Here is a 19,531-nt window from a genome sequence, read left to right as displayed (position 1 = left end):
ACCTGGAATATGAACCACAGAAATTAGACAGGAGCTGGATTCCTCCCAAACAAGTATCCGAGATACTTCTTTCATAGTATGGGGACTGCGAGTCCCACCCTGATGATTGACATATGCCACCGTTGTGCTATTGTCTGTCTGAAAACAAATGAACGGTTCTCTCTTCGACAGAGGCCAAAACTGAAGAGCTCTGAGAATCTAAAATATTGATTGGTAATCTTGCCTCTTGATATTTCCAAACCCCTTGTGCTGTTAGAGATCCCCCAGACAGCTCCCCAACCTGAAAGACTCGCATCTGTTGTGATCACAGTCCAGGTTGGCCGAACAAAAGAGGCCCCTTGAACTAAACGCTGGCGATTTAACCACCACATCAGAGTGTCGAACATTGGGATTTAAGGATATTAATTGTGATATCTTTGTATAATCCCGGCACCATTGACTCAACATGCAAAGCTGGAGAGGTCTTGTGAAACGGAGCAAAAGGAATTGCGTCCGATGCTGCAGTCATGAAGCCTAAAACTTCCATGCACATAGCCACTGAAGGGAATGACTGAGACTGAAGGTGCCGACATGCTGCAACCAATTTCAAACATCTCTTGTCTGTTAGAGACAGAGTCATGGACACTGAATCTATCTGGAAACCTAAAAAGGTGACCCTTGTCTGAGGAATCAAAAAACTTTTTGGTAAATTGATCCTCCAACCATGTTTTCAAAGAAACAGTAGTTGATTTGTGTGAGATTCTGCAGCACGTAAAGACTGAGCTAGTACCAAGATATCATCCAAATAAGGAAACTCCGCAATACCCTGTTCTCTGATTACAGAGAGTAGGACACCCAGAACCTTTGAAAAGATTCTTGGAGCTGTTGCTAGGCCAAATGGAAGAACAACAAATTGGTAATGCTAGTCTAGCAAAGAGAATCTCAGGAACTGATAATGTTCTGGATGAATCAGAATATGAAGGTATGCATCCTGCAAGTCTATTGTAGACATATAATGTCCTTGCTTAACAAAAGGCAGAATAGTCCTTATAGTCACCATCTTGAAAGTTGGTACTCTTACATAGCTATTCAAAATTTTCAGATCCAGAACTGGTCTGAAAGAATTTTCTTTCTTTGGGATAATGAATAGATTTGAATAAAACCCCAGACCTTGTTCCTGAAAAGGAACCGGAATGATTACCCCTGAAACCTCCAGGCCTGAAACACTTCAGGAAAGCCTGGGCTTTTACTGGATTCACTGGGATGCGCGAGAAAAAAAAAATCTTCTCACAGGAGGTCTTACTCTGAATCCTATTCGGTACCCCTGAGAGACAATACTCTGAATCCATTGATTTTGGACAGAAATTGCCCAAACTTCCTTGAAAAACCTTAATCTGCCCCCTACCAGCTGAGCTGGAATGAGGGCCGCACCTTCATGCGGACTTAGGGGCTGACTTTGGCTTCTTAAAAGGCTTGGATTTATTCCAATTTGAGGAATGCTTCTAATTGGAAACAGATTCCTTGGGGGAAGGATTAGGTTTTTGTTCCTTATTTTGACGAAAGGAACGAAAAGGATTAGAAGCCTTAGATTTACCCTTAGGTTTTTTATCCTGAGGCAAAAAAACTCCCTTCCCCCCAGTAACAGTTGAAATAACAGAATCCAACTGCGAACCAAATAAATTATTACCTTGGAAAGAAAGATAATAATCTAGACTTAGATGTCAAATCAGCATTCCAAGATTTAAGCCACAAAGCTCTTCTAGCTAAAATAGCTAAAGACATGGATCTAACATCAATTTTGATATCAAAAATGGCATCACAAATAAAATGATTAGCATGTTGTAGTAAACGAACAATGCTATACAAGTCAGAATCCAATTCTTCTTGTGCTAAATTCTCCAACCAAAAAGTTGAAGCAGCTATAAAATCAGCCAAAGAAATTGCAGGCCTAAAAGATGACCTGAATATAAATAGGCTTTCCTTAGATAAGATTCAAGCTTCCTATCTAAAGGATCTTTAAAGGAAGTACTATCTTCCATAGGAATAGTGATTCGTTTAGCAAGAGTAGAAATAGCCCCATCAACTTTGGGGATCTTTTCGCAAAACTCTATTGAAATTGCTGGTAAAGGATACAATTTTTTAAACCTTGCAGAAGGATTAAAAGGAGTACCCGGCTTATTTCATTCCTTAGAAATCATATCAGGAATAGTTAAAACCTCTGGAGTAACCACAGGAGGTTTAAAAACAGCATTTAATATCAAGAGGACTAGCTTCCTCAATATCCAAAGTAATTAACACTTCTTTTAACAAAGAACGCATATACTCCATTTTAAATAAATAAGTAGATTTGTCAGTGTCAATATATGAGGAAGAATATTCTGAATCAGATAGATCCTCATCAGAGGTGGATAATTCATTATGTTATCCGTCATTTGAAATTTCATCAACTTTATGAGAAGTTTTAAAAGACCTCTTATGCTTGTTAGAAGGTGGAAATGCAGACAAAGCCTTCTGAATAGAATCAGTAACAAATTCTTTAAAATTCATAGGTATATCATGTACATTAGAAGTTGAAGGAACTGCAACCGGCAATGTACTTTTACTGATGGACACACTATCTGCATGTAAAAGTTTATCATGACAACTAATACAAATGACATTAGGAGATATAATCAACAATTTTACAACAAATGCACTTAGCTTTGGAAGAACCAATGTCATGCAGCAAAGTTCCAACAGATACTTCTGAGGCAGGATCAGATTGAGACATCTTGCAAAATGTAAAAGAAAAAACATATAAAGCAAAATGATCAATTTCCTTATGACAGTTTCAGGAATGGGAAAAAATGCAAATAGCATAGCCCTCTGACATAGAAAAAGGCAAGAGGCAAAAGCAATGGGGCAATAAATAATGAAAAAAATTTGGCGCCAAGTATTACGCACAATGTAACTGAAATTTTTTTGGCGCCAACCATGTCCGGAAATGACTCTTGTCACTGACGCAATCCTGTGTGAAACCTCTGCGTCAATTAAGACGCCGGAAATGACAAACGTGCGTCAACGGACGTGCCTTTCGCGGCAAAAAATTCTCGAGCCAAGAATGACGCAATAAAGTCTAGCATTTGGCGCACCCGCGAGCCTAAGTCAGCCCGCAATTTGAAACAAAGTAGTCAATTGAAAAAAAGACTAAACCCCAGGTAAGAAAAATATTTCTTAATATTAACTTTTCCCAAATATGAAACTGACAGTCTGCAAAAGGAAATGCATGAACCCGACTCATGGCAAATATAAGTACAATACATATATTTAGAACTTTATATAAATGCATTAAGTGCCAAACCATAGCTGAGGTGTCTTAAGAAATAAAAACATACTTACCAAAAGACACCCATCCACATATAGCAGATAGCCAGACCAGTACTGAAAGTTATCAGTAGAGGTAATGGTATAAGAGTATATCGTCGATCTGAAAAGGGGAGGTAGGAGATGAATCTCTACGACCGATAACAGAGAACCTATGAAAAAGACCCCCGTTAGGAAAATCATTGCATGCAATAGGTGATACTCTCCACGTCCCTCTGATATTCGCTGTACTTAGAGGAATCGGGCTTCAAAATGCTGAGAAGCGCATGTCAACGTAGAAATCTTAGCACAAACTTACTTCACCACCTCCATAGGAGGCAAAGTTTGTAAAACTGAATTGTGGGTGTGGTGAGGGGTGTATTTATAGGCATTTTGAGGTTTGGGAAACTTTGCCCCTCCTGGTAGGATTGTATATCCCATACGTCACAAGCTCATGGACTCTTGCCAATTACATGAAAGAAAAAACATAATTTATGCTTACCTGATAAATTTCTCTTGTGATGTATCGAGTCCACGGATCCATCTTTACTTGTGGGATATTCTCCTCCCCTACAGGAAGTGGCAAAGAGAGCACCCACAGCAGAGCTGCCTATATAGCTCCCCCCTTAGCTCCACCCCCCAGTCATTCAACTGAAGGCTAGGATGAAAAAGGAGAAACTATAGGGTGCAGTGGTGACTGAAAGTTTAAAAATAATTATATATATATCTATATCTATATCTGTCTTAATAAACAGGGCGGGCCGTGGACTCGATACATCACAAGAGAAATACATTTATCAGGTAAGCATAAATTATGTTTTCTCTTGTAAGATGTATCAAGTCCACGGATTCATCCTAACTTGTGGGATACCAATACCAAAGCTTTAGGACACGGATGAAGGGAGGGACAAGACAGGGACCTTAAACGGAAGGCACCACTGCTTGTAGAACCTCTCCCCCAAAAATAGCCTCCGAAGAAGAAAAAGTATCAAATTTGTAAAATTTTGAAAAAGTATGAAGCGAAGACCAAGTCGCCGCATTACAAATCTGTTCAACAGAAGCCTCATTTTTAAAAGCCATGTGGAAGCCACCACTCTAGTAGAATGAGCAGTAATTATTTCAGGAGGCTGCTGCCCAGCAGTCTCATAGGCCAAACGGATGATGCTTTTCAGCCAAAAAGAAAGAGGTAGCCCTAGCCTTCTGACCTCTCCGCTTACCAGAACAAACAACAAACAATGAAGATGTTGACGGAAATCTAACATCCTCTTTGCCCTTCCTAGCAGTTAAGCAGGCAGAGAGAATGACTGGGGGGTGGAGCTAAGGGGGGAGCTATATAGGCAGCTCTGCTGTGGGTGCTCTCTCTGCCACTTCCTGTAGGGGAGGAGAATATCTCACAAGTAAGGATGAATCCGTGGACTTGATACATCTTACAAGAGAAAGAAAGGTTACATTGTACTATTCTAAAAATAAATTTAAATCCAGAATACACTTCAATTTCTCATGCAGAGTTAATCCATCATAAGCATTGTTTTTCCCTTATAACCCAAAAAACATAATTTATGTAAGAACTTACCTGATAAATTAATTTCTTTCATATTAGCAAGAGTCCATGAGCTAGTGACGTATGGGATATACATTCCTACCAGGAGGGGCAAAGTTTCCCAAACCTTAAAATGCCTATAAATACACCCCTCACCACACCCACAAATCAGTTTAACGAATAGCCAAGAAGTGGGGTGATAAGAAAAAAGTGCGAAAGCATAAAAAATAAGGAATTGGAATAATTGTGCTTTATACAAAAAAAAATCATAACCACCACAAAAAAAGGGTGGGCCTCATGGACTCTAGCTAATATGAAAGAAATGAATTTATCAGGTAAGTTCTTACATAAATTATGTTTTCTTTCATGTAATTAGCAAGAGTCTATGAGCTAGTGACGTATGGGATAATGACTACCCAAGATGTGGATCTTTCCACGCAAGAGTCACTAGAGAGAGGGAGAAAATAAAGACAGCCAATTCCTGCTGAAAATAATCCACACCCAAAATAAAGTTTAATGAAAACATAAGCAGAAGATTCAAACTGAAACCACTGCCTGAAGTACTTTTCTACCAAAAACTGCTTCAGAAGAAGAAAACACATCAAAATGGTAGAATTTAATAAAAGTATGCAAAGAGGACCAAGTTGCTGCTTTGCAAATCTGATCAACCGAAGCTTCATTCCTAAACGCCCAGGAAGTATAAACTGACCTAGTAGAATGAGCTGTAATCCTTCGAGGCGGAGTTTTACCCGACTCGACATAGGCATGATGAAATAAAGATTTCAACCAAGATGCCAAAGAAATGGCAGAAGCTTTCTGGCCTTTTCTAGAACCGGAAAAGATGACAAATAGACTAGAAGTCTTTCGGAAAGACTTAGAGCTTTGTATTATGTTGAAGTTACTAACAGCATCCAAAGAATGCAATGATTTCTCCTTAGAATTCATAGGATTAGGACATAATGAAGGAACCACAATTTCTCTACTAATGTTGTTAGAATTCACAACCTTAGGTAAAAAATTCAAAAGTAGTTTGCAGCACCGCCTTATCCTGATGAAAAATCAGAAAAGGAGACTCACAAGAAAGAGCAGATAATTCAGAGACTCTTCTGGCAGAAGAGATGGCCAAAAGAAACAAAACTTTCCAAGAAAGTAATTTAAATGACCAAAGAATACATGGGTTCAAAAGGAGGAGCTTGAAGAGCCCCCAGAACCAAATTCAAACTCCAAGGAGGAGAAATTGACTAAATGACAGGTTTTATACGAACCAAAGCTTGTACAAAACAATGAATATCAGGAAGATTAGCAATCTTTCTGTGAAAAAGAACAGAAAGAGCAGAGATTTGTCCTTTCAAGGAACTTGCGGACAAACCTTTATCTAAACCATCCTGAAGAAACTGAAAAATTCTCGGTATTCAAAAAGAATGCCAAGAAAAATGATGAGAAAGACACTAAGAAATATAAGTCTTCCAGACTCTATAATATATCTCTCTAGATACAGATTTACGAGCCTGTCACATAGTATTAATCACAGAGTCAGAGAAACCTCTTTGACCAAGAATCAAGCGTTCAAACTCCATACCTTAAAATTTAAGGATTTGAGATCCTGATGGAAGAAAGGACCTTGCGACAGAAAGTCTGGTCTTAACGGAAGAGTCCACAGCTGGCAAGAGGCCATCCGGACAAGATCCGCATACCAAAACCTGTGAGGCCATGCTGGAGCTACCAGCAGGACAAACTAGCATTCCTTAGAATCTTGGAGAATACTCTTGGAAGAAGAACTAGAGGCGGAAAGATATAGGCAGGATGATACTTCCAAGGAAGTGATAATGCATCCACTGCCCCAGCCCGAGGCTCCCGGGATCTGGACAGATACCAGGGAAGTTTCTTGTTTAGATGAGAAGCCATCAGATCTATTTCTGGGAGTTCCCACAATTGAACAATCTGAAGAAATACCTCTGGGTGAAGAGACCATTCGCCCGGATGCAACTTTTGGCGACTGAGATAATCCGCTTCCCAATTGTCTATACCTGGGATATGAACCGCAGAGATTAGACAGGAGCTGGATTCCGCCCAAACCAAAATTTGAGATACTTCTTTCATAGCCAGAGGACTGTGAGTCCCTCCTTGATGATTGATGTATGCCACAGTTGTGACATTGTCTATCTGAAAACAAATGAACAACTCTTCAGAAGAGGCCAAGACTGAAGAGCTCTGAAAATTGCACGGAGTTCCAAAATATTGATCGGTAATCTCACCTCCTGAGATTCCCAAACCCCTTGTGCCGTCAGAGACCCCCACACAGCTCCCCAACCTGTAAGACTTGCATCTGTTGAGATTATAGTCCAGGTCGGAAGAACAAAGAAGCCCCCTGAACTAAACGATGGTGATCTGTCCACCACGTCAAAGAGTGTCGTATAATCGGTTTAAAGATATTAATTGAGATATCTTTGTGTAATCCCTGCACCATTGGTTCAGCATACAGAGCTGAAGAGGTCGCATGTGAAAACGAGCAAAGGAGATCGCATCCGATGCGGCAATCCTAAGACCTAAAATTTCCATGCATAAGGCTACCAAAGGGAATGATTGTGACTGAAGGTTTTGACAAGCTGATATCAATGTTAGACTTCTCTTGTCTGACAAAGACAGAGCCATAGACACTGAATCTATCTGGAAACCTAAAAAGGTTACCCTTGTCTGAGGAATCAATGAACTTTTTAGTAAATTGATCCTCCAACCATGATCTTGAAGAAACAACACAAGTCGATTCGTATGAGATTCTGCGAAAATGTGAAGACTGAGCAAGTACCAAGATATCGTCCAAAATAAGGAAATACCACAATACCCTGTTCTCTGATTACAGACAGAAGGGCACCGAGAACCTTTGAAAAAATTCTTGGAGCTGATGCTAGGCCAAACGGTAGAGCCACAAAACTGGTAATGCTTGTCTAAAAAGAGAATCTCAGAAACTAAAAGTGATCTGGATGAATCGGAATATGCAGATATGCATCCTGTAAATCTATTGTAGACATATAATGCCCTTGCTAAACAAAAGGCAGGATAGTCCTACAGTTACCATCTTGAATGTTGGTATCCTTACATAACGATTCAATATTGATAGATCCGGAACTGGTCTGAAGGAATTGACCTTCTTTGGTACAATGAAGAGATAGAATAAAACCCCAGCCCCTGTTCCAGAACTGGAACTGGCATAATTACTCCAGCCAACTCTAGATCTGAAAAAAAAAAAAATTCAGAAATGCTGAGCCTTTGCTGGGTTTACTGGGACACGGGAAAGAAAAAAAATCTCTTTGCAGGAGGCCTTAACTTGAAGCCAATTCTGTACCTTTCTGAAACAATGTTCTGAAACCAGAGATTGTAAACGGAATTGATCCAAATTTCTTTGAAGAAAACTTAATCTGCCCCATACCAGCTGAGCTGGAATGAGGGCCGCACCTTCATGGGTACTTAGGAGCTGGCTTTGGGTTTCTATAAGGCTTGGATATATTCCAAACTGGAAATGGTTTCCAAACTGATACCGCTCCTCAGGATGAAGGATCAGGCTTTTGTTCCTTGTTGTGAGGAAAGGAACGAAAAACAGAATTTATGTTTACCTGATAAATTACTTTCTCCAACGGTGTGTCCGGTCCACGGCGTCATCCTTACTTGTGGGATATTCTCTTCCCCAACAGGAAATGGCAAAGAGCCCAGCAAAGCTGGTCACATGATCCCTCCTAGGCTCCGCCTACCCCAGTCATTCGACCGACGTTAAGGAGGAATATTTGCATAGGAGAAACCATATGGTACCGTGGTGACTGTAGTTAAAGAAAATAAATTATCAGACCCGATTAAAAAAACCAGGGCGGGCCGTGGACCGGACACACCGTTGGAGAAAGTAATTTATCAGGTAAACATAAATTCTGTTTTCTCCAACATAGGTGTGTCCGGTCCACGGCGTCATCCTTACTTGTGGGAACCAATACCAAAGCTTTAGGACACGGATGAAGGGAGGGAGCAAATCAGGTCACCTAAATGGAAGGCACCACGGCTTGCAAAACCTTTCTCCCAAAAATAGCCTCAGAAGAAGCAAAAGTATCAAACTTGTAAAATTTGGTAAAAGTGTGCAGTGAAGACCAAGTCGCTGCCCTACATATCTGATCAACAGAAGCCTCGTTCTTGAAGGCCCATGTGGAAGCCACAGCCCTAGTGGAATGAGCTGTGATTCTTTCGGGAGGCTGCCGTCCGGCAGTCTCGTAAGCCAATCTGACGATGCTTTTAATCCAAAAAGAGAGAGAGGTAGAAGTTGCTTTTTGACCTCTCCTTTTACCGGAATAAACAAACAAGGAAGATGTTTGTCTAAAATCCTTTGTAGCATCTAAATAGAATTTTAGAGCGCGAACAACATCCAAATTGTGCAACAAACGTTCCTTCTTCGAAACCGGTTTCGGACACAGAGAAGGTACGATAATCTCCTGGTTAATGTTTTTGTTAGAAACAACTTTTGGAAGAAAACCAGGTTTAGTACGTAAAACCACCTTATCTGCATGGAACACCAGATAAGGAGGAGAACACTGCAGAGCAGATAATTCTGAAACTCTTCTAGCAGAAGAAATTGCAACTAAAAACAAAACTTTCCAAGATAATAACTTAATATCAACGGAATGCAAGGGTTCAAACGGAACCCCCTGAAGAACTGAAAGAACTAAATTGAGACTCCAAGGAGGAGTCAAAGGTTTGTAAACAGGCTTAATTCTAACCAGAGCCTGAACAAAAGCTTGAACATCTGGCACAGCGGCCAGCTTTTTGTGAAGTAACACAGACAAGGCAGAAATCTGTCCCTTCAGGGAACTTGCAGATAAACCTTTTTCCAATCCTTCTTGAAGGAAGGATAGAATCCTAGGAATCTTAACCTTGTCCCAAGGGAATCCTTTAGATTCACACCAACAGATATATTTTTTCCAAATTTTGTGGTAAATCTTTCTAGTTACAGGCTTTCTGGCCTGAACAAGAGTATCGATAACAGGATCTGAGAACCCTCGCTTCGATAAGATCAAGCGTTCAATCTCCAAGCAGTCAGCTGGAGTGAAACCAGATTCGGGTGTTCGAACGGACCCTGAACAAGAAGGTCTCGTCTCAAAGGTAGCTTCCAAGGTGGAGCCGATGACATATTCACCAGATCTGCATACCAAGTCCTGCGTGGCCACGCAGGAGCTATCAAGATCACCGACGCCCTCTCCTGATTGATCCTGGCTACCAGCCTGGGGATGAGAGGAAACGGCGGGAACACATAAGCTAGTTTGAAGGTCCAAGGTGCTACTAGTGCATCCACTAGAGCCGCCTTGGGATCCCTGGATCTGGACCCGTAGCAAGGAACTTTGAAGTTCTGACGAGAGGCCATCAGATCCATGTCTGGAATGCCCCACAGCTGAGTGACTTGGGCAAAGATTTCCGGATGGAGTTCCCACTCCCCCGGATGTAATGTCTGACGACTCAGAAAATCCGCTTCCCAATTTTCCACTCCTGGGATGTGGATAGCAGACAGGTGGCAGGAGTGAAACTCCGCCCATAGAATGATTTTGGTCACTTCTTCCATCGCCAGGGAACTCCTTGTTCCCCCCTGATGGTTGATGTACGCAACAGTTGTCATGTTGTCTGATTGAATCCGTATGAACTTGGCCCTCGCTAGCTGAGGCCAAGCCTTGAGAGCATTGAATATCGCTCTCAGTTCCAGAATATTTATCGGTAGAAGAGATTCTTCCCGAGACCAAAGACCCTGAGCTTTCAGGGATCCCCAGACCGCGCCCCAGCCCATCAGACTGGCGTCGGTCGTGACAATGACCCACTCTGGTCTGCGGAATGTCATCCCTCGTGACAGGTTGTCCAGGGACAGCCACCAACGGAGTGAGTCTCTGGTCCTCTGATTTACTTGTATCTTCGGAGACAAGTCTGTATAGTCCCCATTCCACTGACTGAGCATGCACAGTTGTAATGGTCTTAGATGAATGCGTGCAAAAGGAACTATGTCCATTGCCGCTACCATCAACCCGATCACTTCCATGCACTGAGCTATGGAAGGAAGAGGAACGGAATGAAGTATCCGACAAGAGTCTAGAAGTTTTGTTTTTCTGGCCTCTGTCAGAAAAATCCTCATTTCTAAGGAGTCTATTATGGTTCCCAAGAAGGGAACCCTTGTTGACGGAGATAGAGAACTCTTTTCCACGTTCACTTTCCATCCGTGAGATCTGAGAAAGGCCAGGACAATGTCCGTGTGAGCCTTTGCTTGAGGAAGGGACGACGCTTGAATCAGAATGTCGTCCAAGTAAGGTACTACAGCAATGCCCCTTGGTCTTAACACAGCTAGAAGGGACCCTAGTACCTTTGTGAAAATCCTTGGAGCAGTGGCTAATCCGAAAGGAAGCGCCACGAACTGGTAATGTTTGTCCAGGAATGCGAACCTCAGGAACCGATGATGTTCCTTGTGGATAGGAATATGTAGATACGCATCCTTTAAATCCACCGTGGTCATGAATTGACCTTCCTGGATGGAAGGAAGAATTGTTCGAATGGTTTCCATCTTGAACGATGGAACCTTGAGAAACTTGTTTAAGATCTTGAGATCTAAGATTGGTCTGAACGTTCCCTCTTTCTTGGGAACTATAAACAGATTGGAGTAGAACCCCATCCCTTGTTCTCTTAATGGAACAGGATGAATCACTCCCATTTTTAACAGGTCTTCTACACAATGTAAGAATGCCTGTCTTTTTATGTGGTCTGAAGACAACTGAGACCTGTGGAACCTCCCCCTTGGGGGAAGTCCCTTGAATTCCAGGAGACTATTTCTAGCGCCCAAGGATCCAGAACATCTCTTGCCCAAGCCTGAGCGAAGAGAGAGAGTCTGCCCCCCACCAGATCCGGTCCCGGATCGGGGGCCAACATTTCATGCTGTCTTGGTAGCAGTGGCAGGTTTCTTGGCCTGCTTTCCCTTGTTCCAGCCTTGCATTGGTCTCCAAGCTGGCTTGGCTTGAGAAGAATTACCCTCTTGCTTAGAGGACGTAGCACTTTGGGCTGGTCCGTTTCTACGAAAGGGACGAAAATTAGGTTTATTTTTTGCCTTGAAAGGCCGATCCTGAGGAAGGGCGTGGCCCTTACCCCCAGTGATATCAGAGATAATCTCTTTCAAGTCAGGGCCAAACAGCGTTTTCCCCTTGAAAGGAATGTTAAGTAGCTTGTTCTTGGAAGACGCATCAGCCGACCAAGATTTCAACCAAAGCGCTCTGCGCGCCACAATAGCAAACCCAGAATTCTTAGCCGCTAACCTAGCCAATTGCAAAGTGGCGTCTAGGGTGAAAGAATTAGCCAATTTGAGAGCATTGATTCTGTCCATAATCTCCTCAAAAGGAGGAGAATCACTATCGACCGCCTTTATCAGCTCATCGAACCAGAAACATGCGGCTGTAGCGACAGGGACAATGCATGAAATTGGTTGTAGAAGGTAACCCTGCTGAACAAACATCTTTTTAAGCAAACCTTCTAATTTTTTATCCATAGGATCTTTGAAAGCACAACTATCCTCTATGGGTATAGTGGTGCGTTTGTTTAAAGTGGAAACCGCTCCCTCGACCTTAGGGACTGTCTGCCATAAGTCCTTTCTGGGGTCGACCATAGGAAACAATTTTTTAAATATGGGGGGAGGGACGAAAGGAATACCGGGCCTTTCCCATTCTTTATTAACAATGTCCGCCACCCGCTTGGGTATAGGAAAAGCTTCTGGGAGCCCCGGCACCTCTAGGAACTTGTCCATTTTACATAGTTTCTCTGGGATGACCAACTTGTCACAATCATCCAGAGTGGATAATACCTCTTTAAGCAGAATGCGGAGATGTTCCAACTTAAATTTAAATGCAATCACATCAGGTTCAGCTTGTTGAGAAATGTTCCCTGAATCAGTAATTTCTCCCTCAGACAAAACCTCCCTGGCCCCATCAGACTGGGTTAGGGGCCCTTCAGAAATATTATTATCAGCGTCGTCATGCTCTTCAGTATCTAAAACAGAGCAGTCGCGCTTACGCTGATAAGTGTTCATTTTGGCTAAAATGTTTTTGACAGAATTATCCATTACAGCCGTTAATTGTTGCATAGTAAGGAGTATTGGCGCGCTAGATGTACTAGGGGCCTCCTGAGTGGGCAAGACTCGTGTAGACGAAGGAGGGAATGATGCAGTACCATGCTTACTCCCCTCACTTGAGGAATCATCTTGGGCATCATTGTCATTGTCACATAAATCACATTTATTTAAATGAGAAGGAACTCTGGCTTCCCCACATTCAGAACACAGTCTATCTGGTAGTTCAGACATGTTAAACAGGCATAAACTTGATAACAAAGTACAAAAAACGTTTTAAAATAAAACCGTTACTGTCACTTTAAATTTTAAACTGAACACACTTTATTACTGCAATTGCGAAAAAACATGAAGGAATTGTTCAAAATTCACCAAATTTTCACCACAGTGTCTTAAAGCCTTAAAAGTATTGCACACCAAATTTGGAAGCTTTAACCCTTAAAATAACGGAACCGGAGCCGTTTTGAACTTTAACCCCTTTACAGTCCCTGGTATCTGCTTTGCTGAGACCCAACCAAGCCCCAAGGGGAATACGATACCAAATGACGCCTTCAGAAAGTCTTTTCTAAGTATCAGAGCTCCTCTCACATGCGACTGCATGCCATGCCTCTCAAAAACAAGTGCGCAACACCGGCGCGAAAATGAGGCTCTGCCTATGCTTTGGGAAAGCCCCTAAAGAATAAGGTGTCTAAAACAGTGCCTGCCGATATTATTATATCAAAATACCCAGATAAAATGATTCCTCAAGGCTAAATATGTGTTAATAATGAATCGATTTAGCCCAGAAAAAGTCCACAGTCTTAATAAGCCCTTTTTGAAGCCCTTATTTACGATCGTAATAAACATGGCTTACCGGATCCCATAGGGAAAATGACAGCTTCCAGCATTACATCGTCTTGTTAGAATGTGTCATACCTCAAGCAGCAAGAGACTGCTCACTGTTCCCCCAACTGAAGTTAATTGCTCTCAACAGTCCTGTGTGGAACAGCCATGGATTTTAGTGACGGTTGCTAAAATCATTTTCCTCATACAAACAGAAATCTTCATCTCTTTTCTGTTTCTGAGTAAATAGTACATACCAGCACTATTTCAAAATAACAAACTCTTGATTGAATAATAAAAACTACAGTTAAACACTAAAAAACTCTAAGCCATCTCCGTGGAGATGTTGCCTGTACAACGGCAAAGAGAATGACTGGGGTAGGCGGAGCCTAGGAGGGATCATGTGACCAGCTTTGCTGGGCTCTTTGCCATTTCCTGTTGGGGAAGAGAATATCCCACAAGTAAGGATGACGCCGTGGACCGGACACACCTATGTTGGAGAAACGATTATTAGACCTAAATTTACCTTAGATTTTTTATCCTTTGGTAAAAAAGTTCCCTTCCCTCCAGTAACAGTTGAGATAATAGAATCCAACCGAGAACCGAATAATTTATTACCCTGGAAAGAAAGGGATAGCAAAGTAGACTTAGAAGACATATCAGCATTCCAAGTTTTAAGCCATAAAGCTCTTCTAGCTAAAATAGCTAGAGACATATACCTGACATCAACTCTAATGATATCAAAAGATGGTATCACAAATAAAATTATTAGCATGTTATAGAATAATAATAATGCTATAAAATTATGATCTGTTACTTGTTGCGCTAAAGCTTCTAACCAAAAAGTTGAAGCTGCAGCAACATCCGCTAAAAATAAACTTCCGGCGACACGTATGACGCCGGAAAAAGAAAAAAAAAATTGCGCCAAAAAAGTCTGCGCCAAGAATGACGCAATAAAATTAAGCATTTTCAGCCCCCGCGAGCCTAACAGCCCACAGGGAAAAAGTCAAATTTTTTAAGGTAAGAAAAAATGATTGATTCAAATGCATTATCCCAAATATGAAACTGACTGTCTGAAAATAAGGAATGTTGAACATCCTGAGTCAAGGCAAATAAATGTTTGAACACATATATTTAGAACTTTATAAAAAAGTGCCTAACCATAGCTTAGAGTGTCACAGAAAATAAGCTTACTTACTTACCCCAGGACACTCATCTACATGTTGTAGAAAGCCAAACCAGTACTGAAACGAAAATCAGCAGAGGTAATGGTATATATATATATATATATATATATATATATATATATATATATATATATATATATATATATATATATATATATATATATATATATAAGAGTATATCGTCGATCTGAAAAGGGAGGTAAGAGATGAATCTCTACGACCGATAACAGAGAACCTATGAAATAGACCCCGTAGAAGGAGATCATTGCATTCAAATAGGCAATACTCTCCTCACATCCCTCTGACATTCACTGCACGCTGAGAGGAAAACCGGGCTCCAACCTGCTGCGGAGCGCATATCAACGTAGAATCTAGCACAAACTTACTTCACCACCTCCATAGGAGGCAAAGTTTGTAAAACTGATTTGTGGGTGTGGTGAGGGGTGTATTTATAGGCATTTTAAGGTTTGGGAAACTTTGCCCCTCCTGGTAGGAATGTATATCCCATACGTCACTAGCTCATGGACTCTTGCTAATTACATGAAAGAAATATTTTTGGAGGGACATGAAACATGGTTAAATGTGTGAAACCCGTTAGCACGCTACAAATACCTGATAATACAATTTAGACTTTTATGCTAATACACTATATACTTTATATTACAGGACACTGGAGCAAAATAGAGGAAGAGGAATTTAAAAAGCCAACATATCAGCTACTTACCAAACAGAGTTCATTGCAACTGAAAATTTTATATTCAAATTGTAGCTGCGTCAATAGAAATTTTGAATATCAGGCTTTATATTTATAAACACCTACCTTCATTGCAGAGACATGGAAGAGACTGTTTGAATATATTTTTACATAAGGCACACAAGAAACCTTTGCACTATTTGTTGTTTTAAGTATTTTGTCATTTTCTTGATTTAAGAGCGCAAGGTCAGAAACAGCAGAAGCTGGTTTATTGCAAAGGATATCCATACAAGATTTTTCATCTTTTTGCAAACATTTCTCCACAATGCACACAGTATTTATGTCTTCATCGCTACATAAATAAGTGTCCTTTAAACTCTCACTGTTCCAGCTTCCAAAGCTCACTTTTTTAGAATACAAAGGAGGACATGGTTCACTTTTCTTGACAACTGTATCAGCAGGTTTCGAAAAGTCAATACACTCTTTGTGCGTTAATATATGTGCTTTAATAGTAGGGACTATTCCAAAGCTTGACGAAGGACTCTCATTAACAAAAATATTTTCTGCTTTTGAAGAGCAACCAACAGGGCAACTAGGTTTTAAAAAGTTACACAGTACAGAACTTTGTGGCTGTGCTCCAGTCATTTCACTGCCCTCAACAATCCTTTTATCCTGTGACTGACCGTGCACACGTTCTTCCTGAGGTGTAGCAAAGCCAGGTGCCCCAGAATCATCTTTCTCAGTTATTCCCGAATGCATTTTTAATGAGAGGTTTGCTTCTTTTAACTGCACATTAGCATTGGACCCTGTGTCTAGAAAAAGTGTGCACACATCTGTAGTCAGCTTTTCCTTCATAAAAAGTGCACAGTATTTTTTAATTCTGGCCACTTCAGTTTTCTCTCTCAAATATTTATGCTTTTTTGACTCCTCCTCAAATAAACTTTGCTCTAATTTGTCAACTTCATGTCTCTCCCGCTGAAGCTGGGTCAGAAATGAGAGTTTTTCTTTGCTTGTGTTAAAGACGGCTTCCTGTTCTTGTGAAATTTCAAGGTGTTCTAAATCACGGAACTCCTTTATTTTCTGATTTTCTTCAGAAATCTTATCTTCAATAGCATAAATTTCCTTTAGTTCCTTTACCACGTCAGGATAAAAGGTTTGCTCTTGTAGCCTTGAATCATTTGGAGAGAAAATGCTGTCAGTAACTGAGAATTCTAAATCTTCATAGAAATTATTCCAGTTTTTGTATCGGCTAGAAGACTTCATGTCAGGAGTAGATGAACGACGTTTTTTCCCTTTATTGCTCACCTCTATCAAATTATTCTGTTGGTCCTGTGTGAAAAAAAAAATACATAAATGAATGCGTCAAAACCTGTACATGGAAAGTAAAAACAAAAATAATGGTTGAAAGATAGTACAACAACAAAAAAAAAGTTATATACCTATACACTTGCTGTCATGAGATTTGTTTTTGCCAAGCCAAATCATAGCAAATGCAAGTGTATTAGTCCAAGACAAATGGAAGGTTTTTTTTTTTTAATAATAAAAACACATTTAAAAAGAACATCCAATAAAAAAAAAAAACTAGATCTTTTCCAGATCATCATATTTCATGCTCAAGACTTGTACATGCTACTGTACCTACAAGTATCTATATGGTAGCATTGTTTGCAACTCCATACACCTATAGCCTACTTCAGTATGCTCTCAACGAAATGAAGTTAACAAATGAAAAAACATAATTTATGAAAGAACTTACCTGATAAATTCATTTCTTTCATATTAGCAAGAGTCCATGAGCTAGTGACGTATGGGATATACATTCCTACCAGGAGGGGCAAAGTTTCCCAAACCTCAAAATGCCTATAAATACACCCCTCACCACACCCACAGATCAGTTTAACGAATAGCCAAGAAGTGGGGTGATAAGAAAAAAGTGCGAAAGCATATAAAATAAGGAATTGGAATAATTGTGCTTTATACAAAAAAATTATAACCACCACAAAAAGGGTGGGCCTCATGGACTCTTGCTAATATGAAAGAAATGAATTTATCAGGTAAGTTCTTACATAAATTATGTTTTCTTTCATGTAATTAGCAAGAGTCCATGAGCTAGTGACGTATGGGATAATGACTACCCAAGATGTGGATCTTCCACGCAAGAGTCACTAGAGAGGGAGGGATAAAATAAAGACAGCCAATTCCGCTGAAAATAATCCACACCCAAAACAAAGTTTAAATCTTATAATGAAAAAAACTGAAATTATAAGCAGAAGAATCAAACTGAAACAGCTGCCTGAAGTACTTTTCTACCAAAAACTGCTTCAGAAGAAAACACATCAAAATGGTAGAATTTAGTAAAAGTATGCAAAGAAGACCAAGTTGCTGCTTTGCAAATCTGATCAACCGAAGCTTCATTCCTAAACGCCCAGGAAGTAGAAACTGACCTAGTAGAATGAGTTATAATCCTTTGAGGCGGAGTTTTACCCGACTCGACATAAGCATGATGAATCAAAGACTTTAACCAAGAGGCCAAAGAAATGGCAGAGGCCTTCTGACCTTTCCTAGAACCGGAAAAGATAAATAGACAAGAAGTCTTTCGGAAATTTTTAGTAGCTTCAACATAATATTTCAAAGCTCTAACTACATCCAAAGAATGCAACGATCTTTCCTTAGAATTCTTAGGATTAGGACACAATGAAGGAACCACAATTACTCTACTAATGTTGTTAGAATTCACAACCTTAGGTAAAAATTTAAAAGAAGTCCGCAACACCGCCTTATCCTGATGAAAAATCAGAAAAGGAGACTCACAAGAAAGAGCAGATAATTCAGAAACTCTTCTAGCAGAAGAGATGGCCAAAAGAAACAAAACTTTCCAAGAAAGTAATTTAATGTCCAGCGAATGCATAGGTTCAAACGGAGGAGCTTGAAGAGCCCCCAGAACCAAATTCAAACTCCAAGGAGGAGAAATTGACTTAATGACAGGTTTTATACGAACCAAAGCTTTTACAAAACAATGAATATCAGGAAGACTAGCAATCTTTCTGTGGAAAAGAACAGAAAGAGCAGAGATTTGTCCTTTCACTGAACTTGCAGACAAACCTTTATCCAAACCATCCTGAAGAAACTGTAAAATTCTAGGAATTCTAAAAGAATGTCAAGAAAAATGATGAGAAAAACACCAAGAAATGTAAATCTTCCAGACTCGATAATATATCTTCCTAGATACAGATTTACGAGCCTGTAACATAGTATTAATCACAGAGTCAGAGAAACCTCTATGACTGAGAATCAAGCGTTCAATCTCCATACCTTTAAATTTAAGGATTTGAGATCCTGATGGAAAAAAGGACCTTGCGATAGAAGGTCTGGTCTTAATGGAAGAGTCCACGGTTGGCAAGTGGCCATCCGGACAAGATCCGCATACCAAAACCTGTGAGGCCATGCTGGAGCCACCAGCAGAACAAACGAGCACTCCTTTAGAATCTTGGAAATCACTCTTGGAAGAAGAACTAGAGGCGGAAAGATATAGGCAGGATGATACTTCCAAGGAAGTGACAATGCATCCACTGCCTCCGCCTGAGGATCCCTGGATCTGGACAGATACCTGGGAAGTTTCTTGTTTAGATGAGAACCCATCAGATCTATTTCTGGAAGTCCCCACATTTGAACAATCTGGAGAAATACCTCTGGGTGAAGAGACCATTCACCCGGATGTAACGTTTGGCGACTGAGATAATCCGCTTCCCAATTGTCTATACCTGGGATATGAACCGCAGAAATTAGACAGGAGCTGGATTCTGCCCATACCAGTATTCGAGATACTTCTTTCATAGCCAGAGGACTGT

General features: G+C 40.5%; 1 protein-coding gene across 1 annotated transcript in view; it reads right to left on the bottom strand.

Moving 5' to 3' along the window:
* LOC128656551 (actin-3-like) overlaps positions 1 to 15,977 on the bottom strand; it is a 301,926-nt gene extending 285,949 nt beyond the window's left edge. The window contains exon 1 of the mRNA XM_053710518.1: positions 15,810 to 15,977. Coding sequence (XP_053566493.1) covers positions 15,810 to 15,971 — 162 coding nt within the window. The 5' untranslated portion in view covers positions 15,972 to 15,977. The remainder of the gene's footprint in view (positions 1 to 15,809) is intronic.
* Positions 15,978 to 19,531: the final 3,554 nt, after the last annotated feature.

Source organism: Bombina bombina, chromosome 4 (assembly GCF_027579735.1).
Source record: "Bombina bombina isolate aBomBom1 chromosome 4, aBomBom1.pri, whole genome shotgun sequence".
Lineage (NCBI taxonomy): Eukaryota > Metazoa > Chordata > Amphibia > Anura > Bombinatoridae > Bombina > Bombina bombina.
The sequence above is the reverse complement of the archived record's forward strand: the minus strand, read 5'-3'. Positions and strand labels throughout refer to the sequence as shown.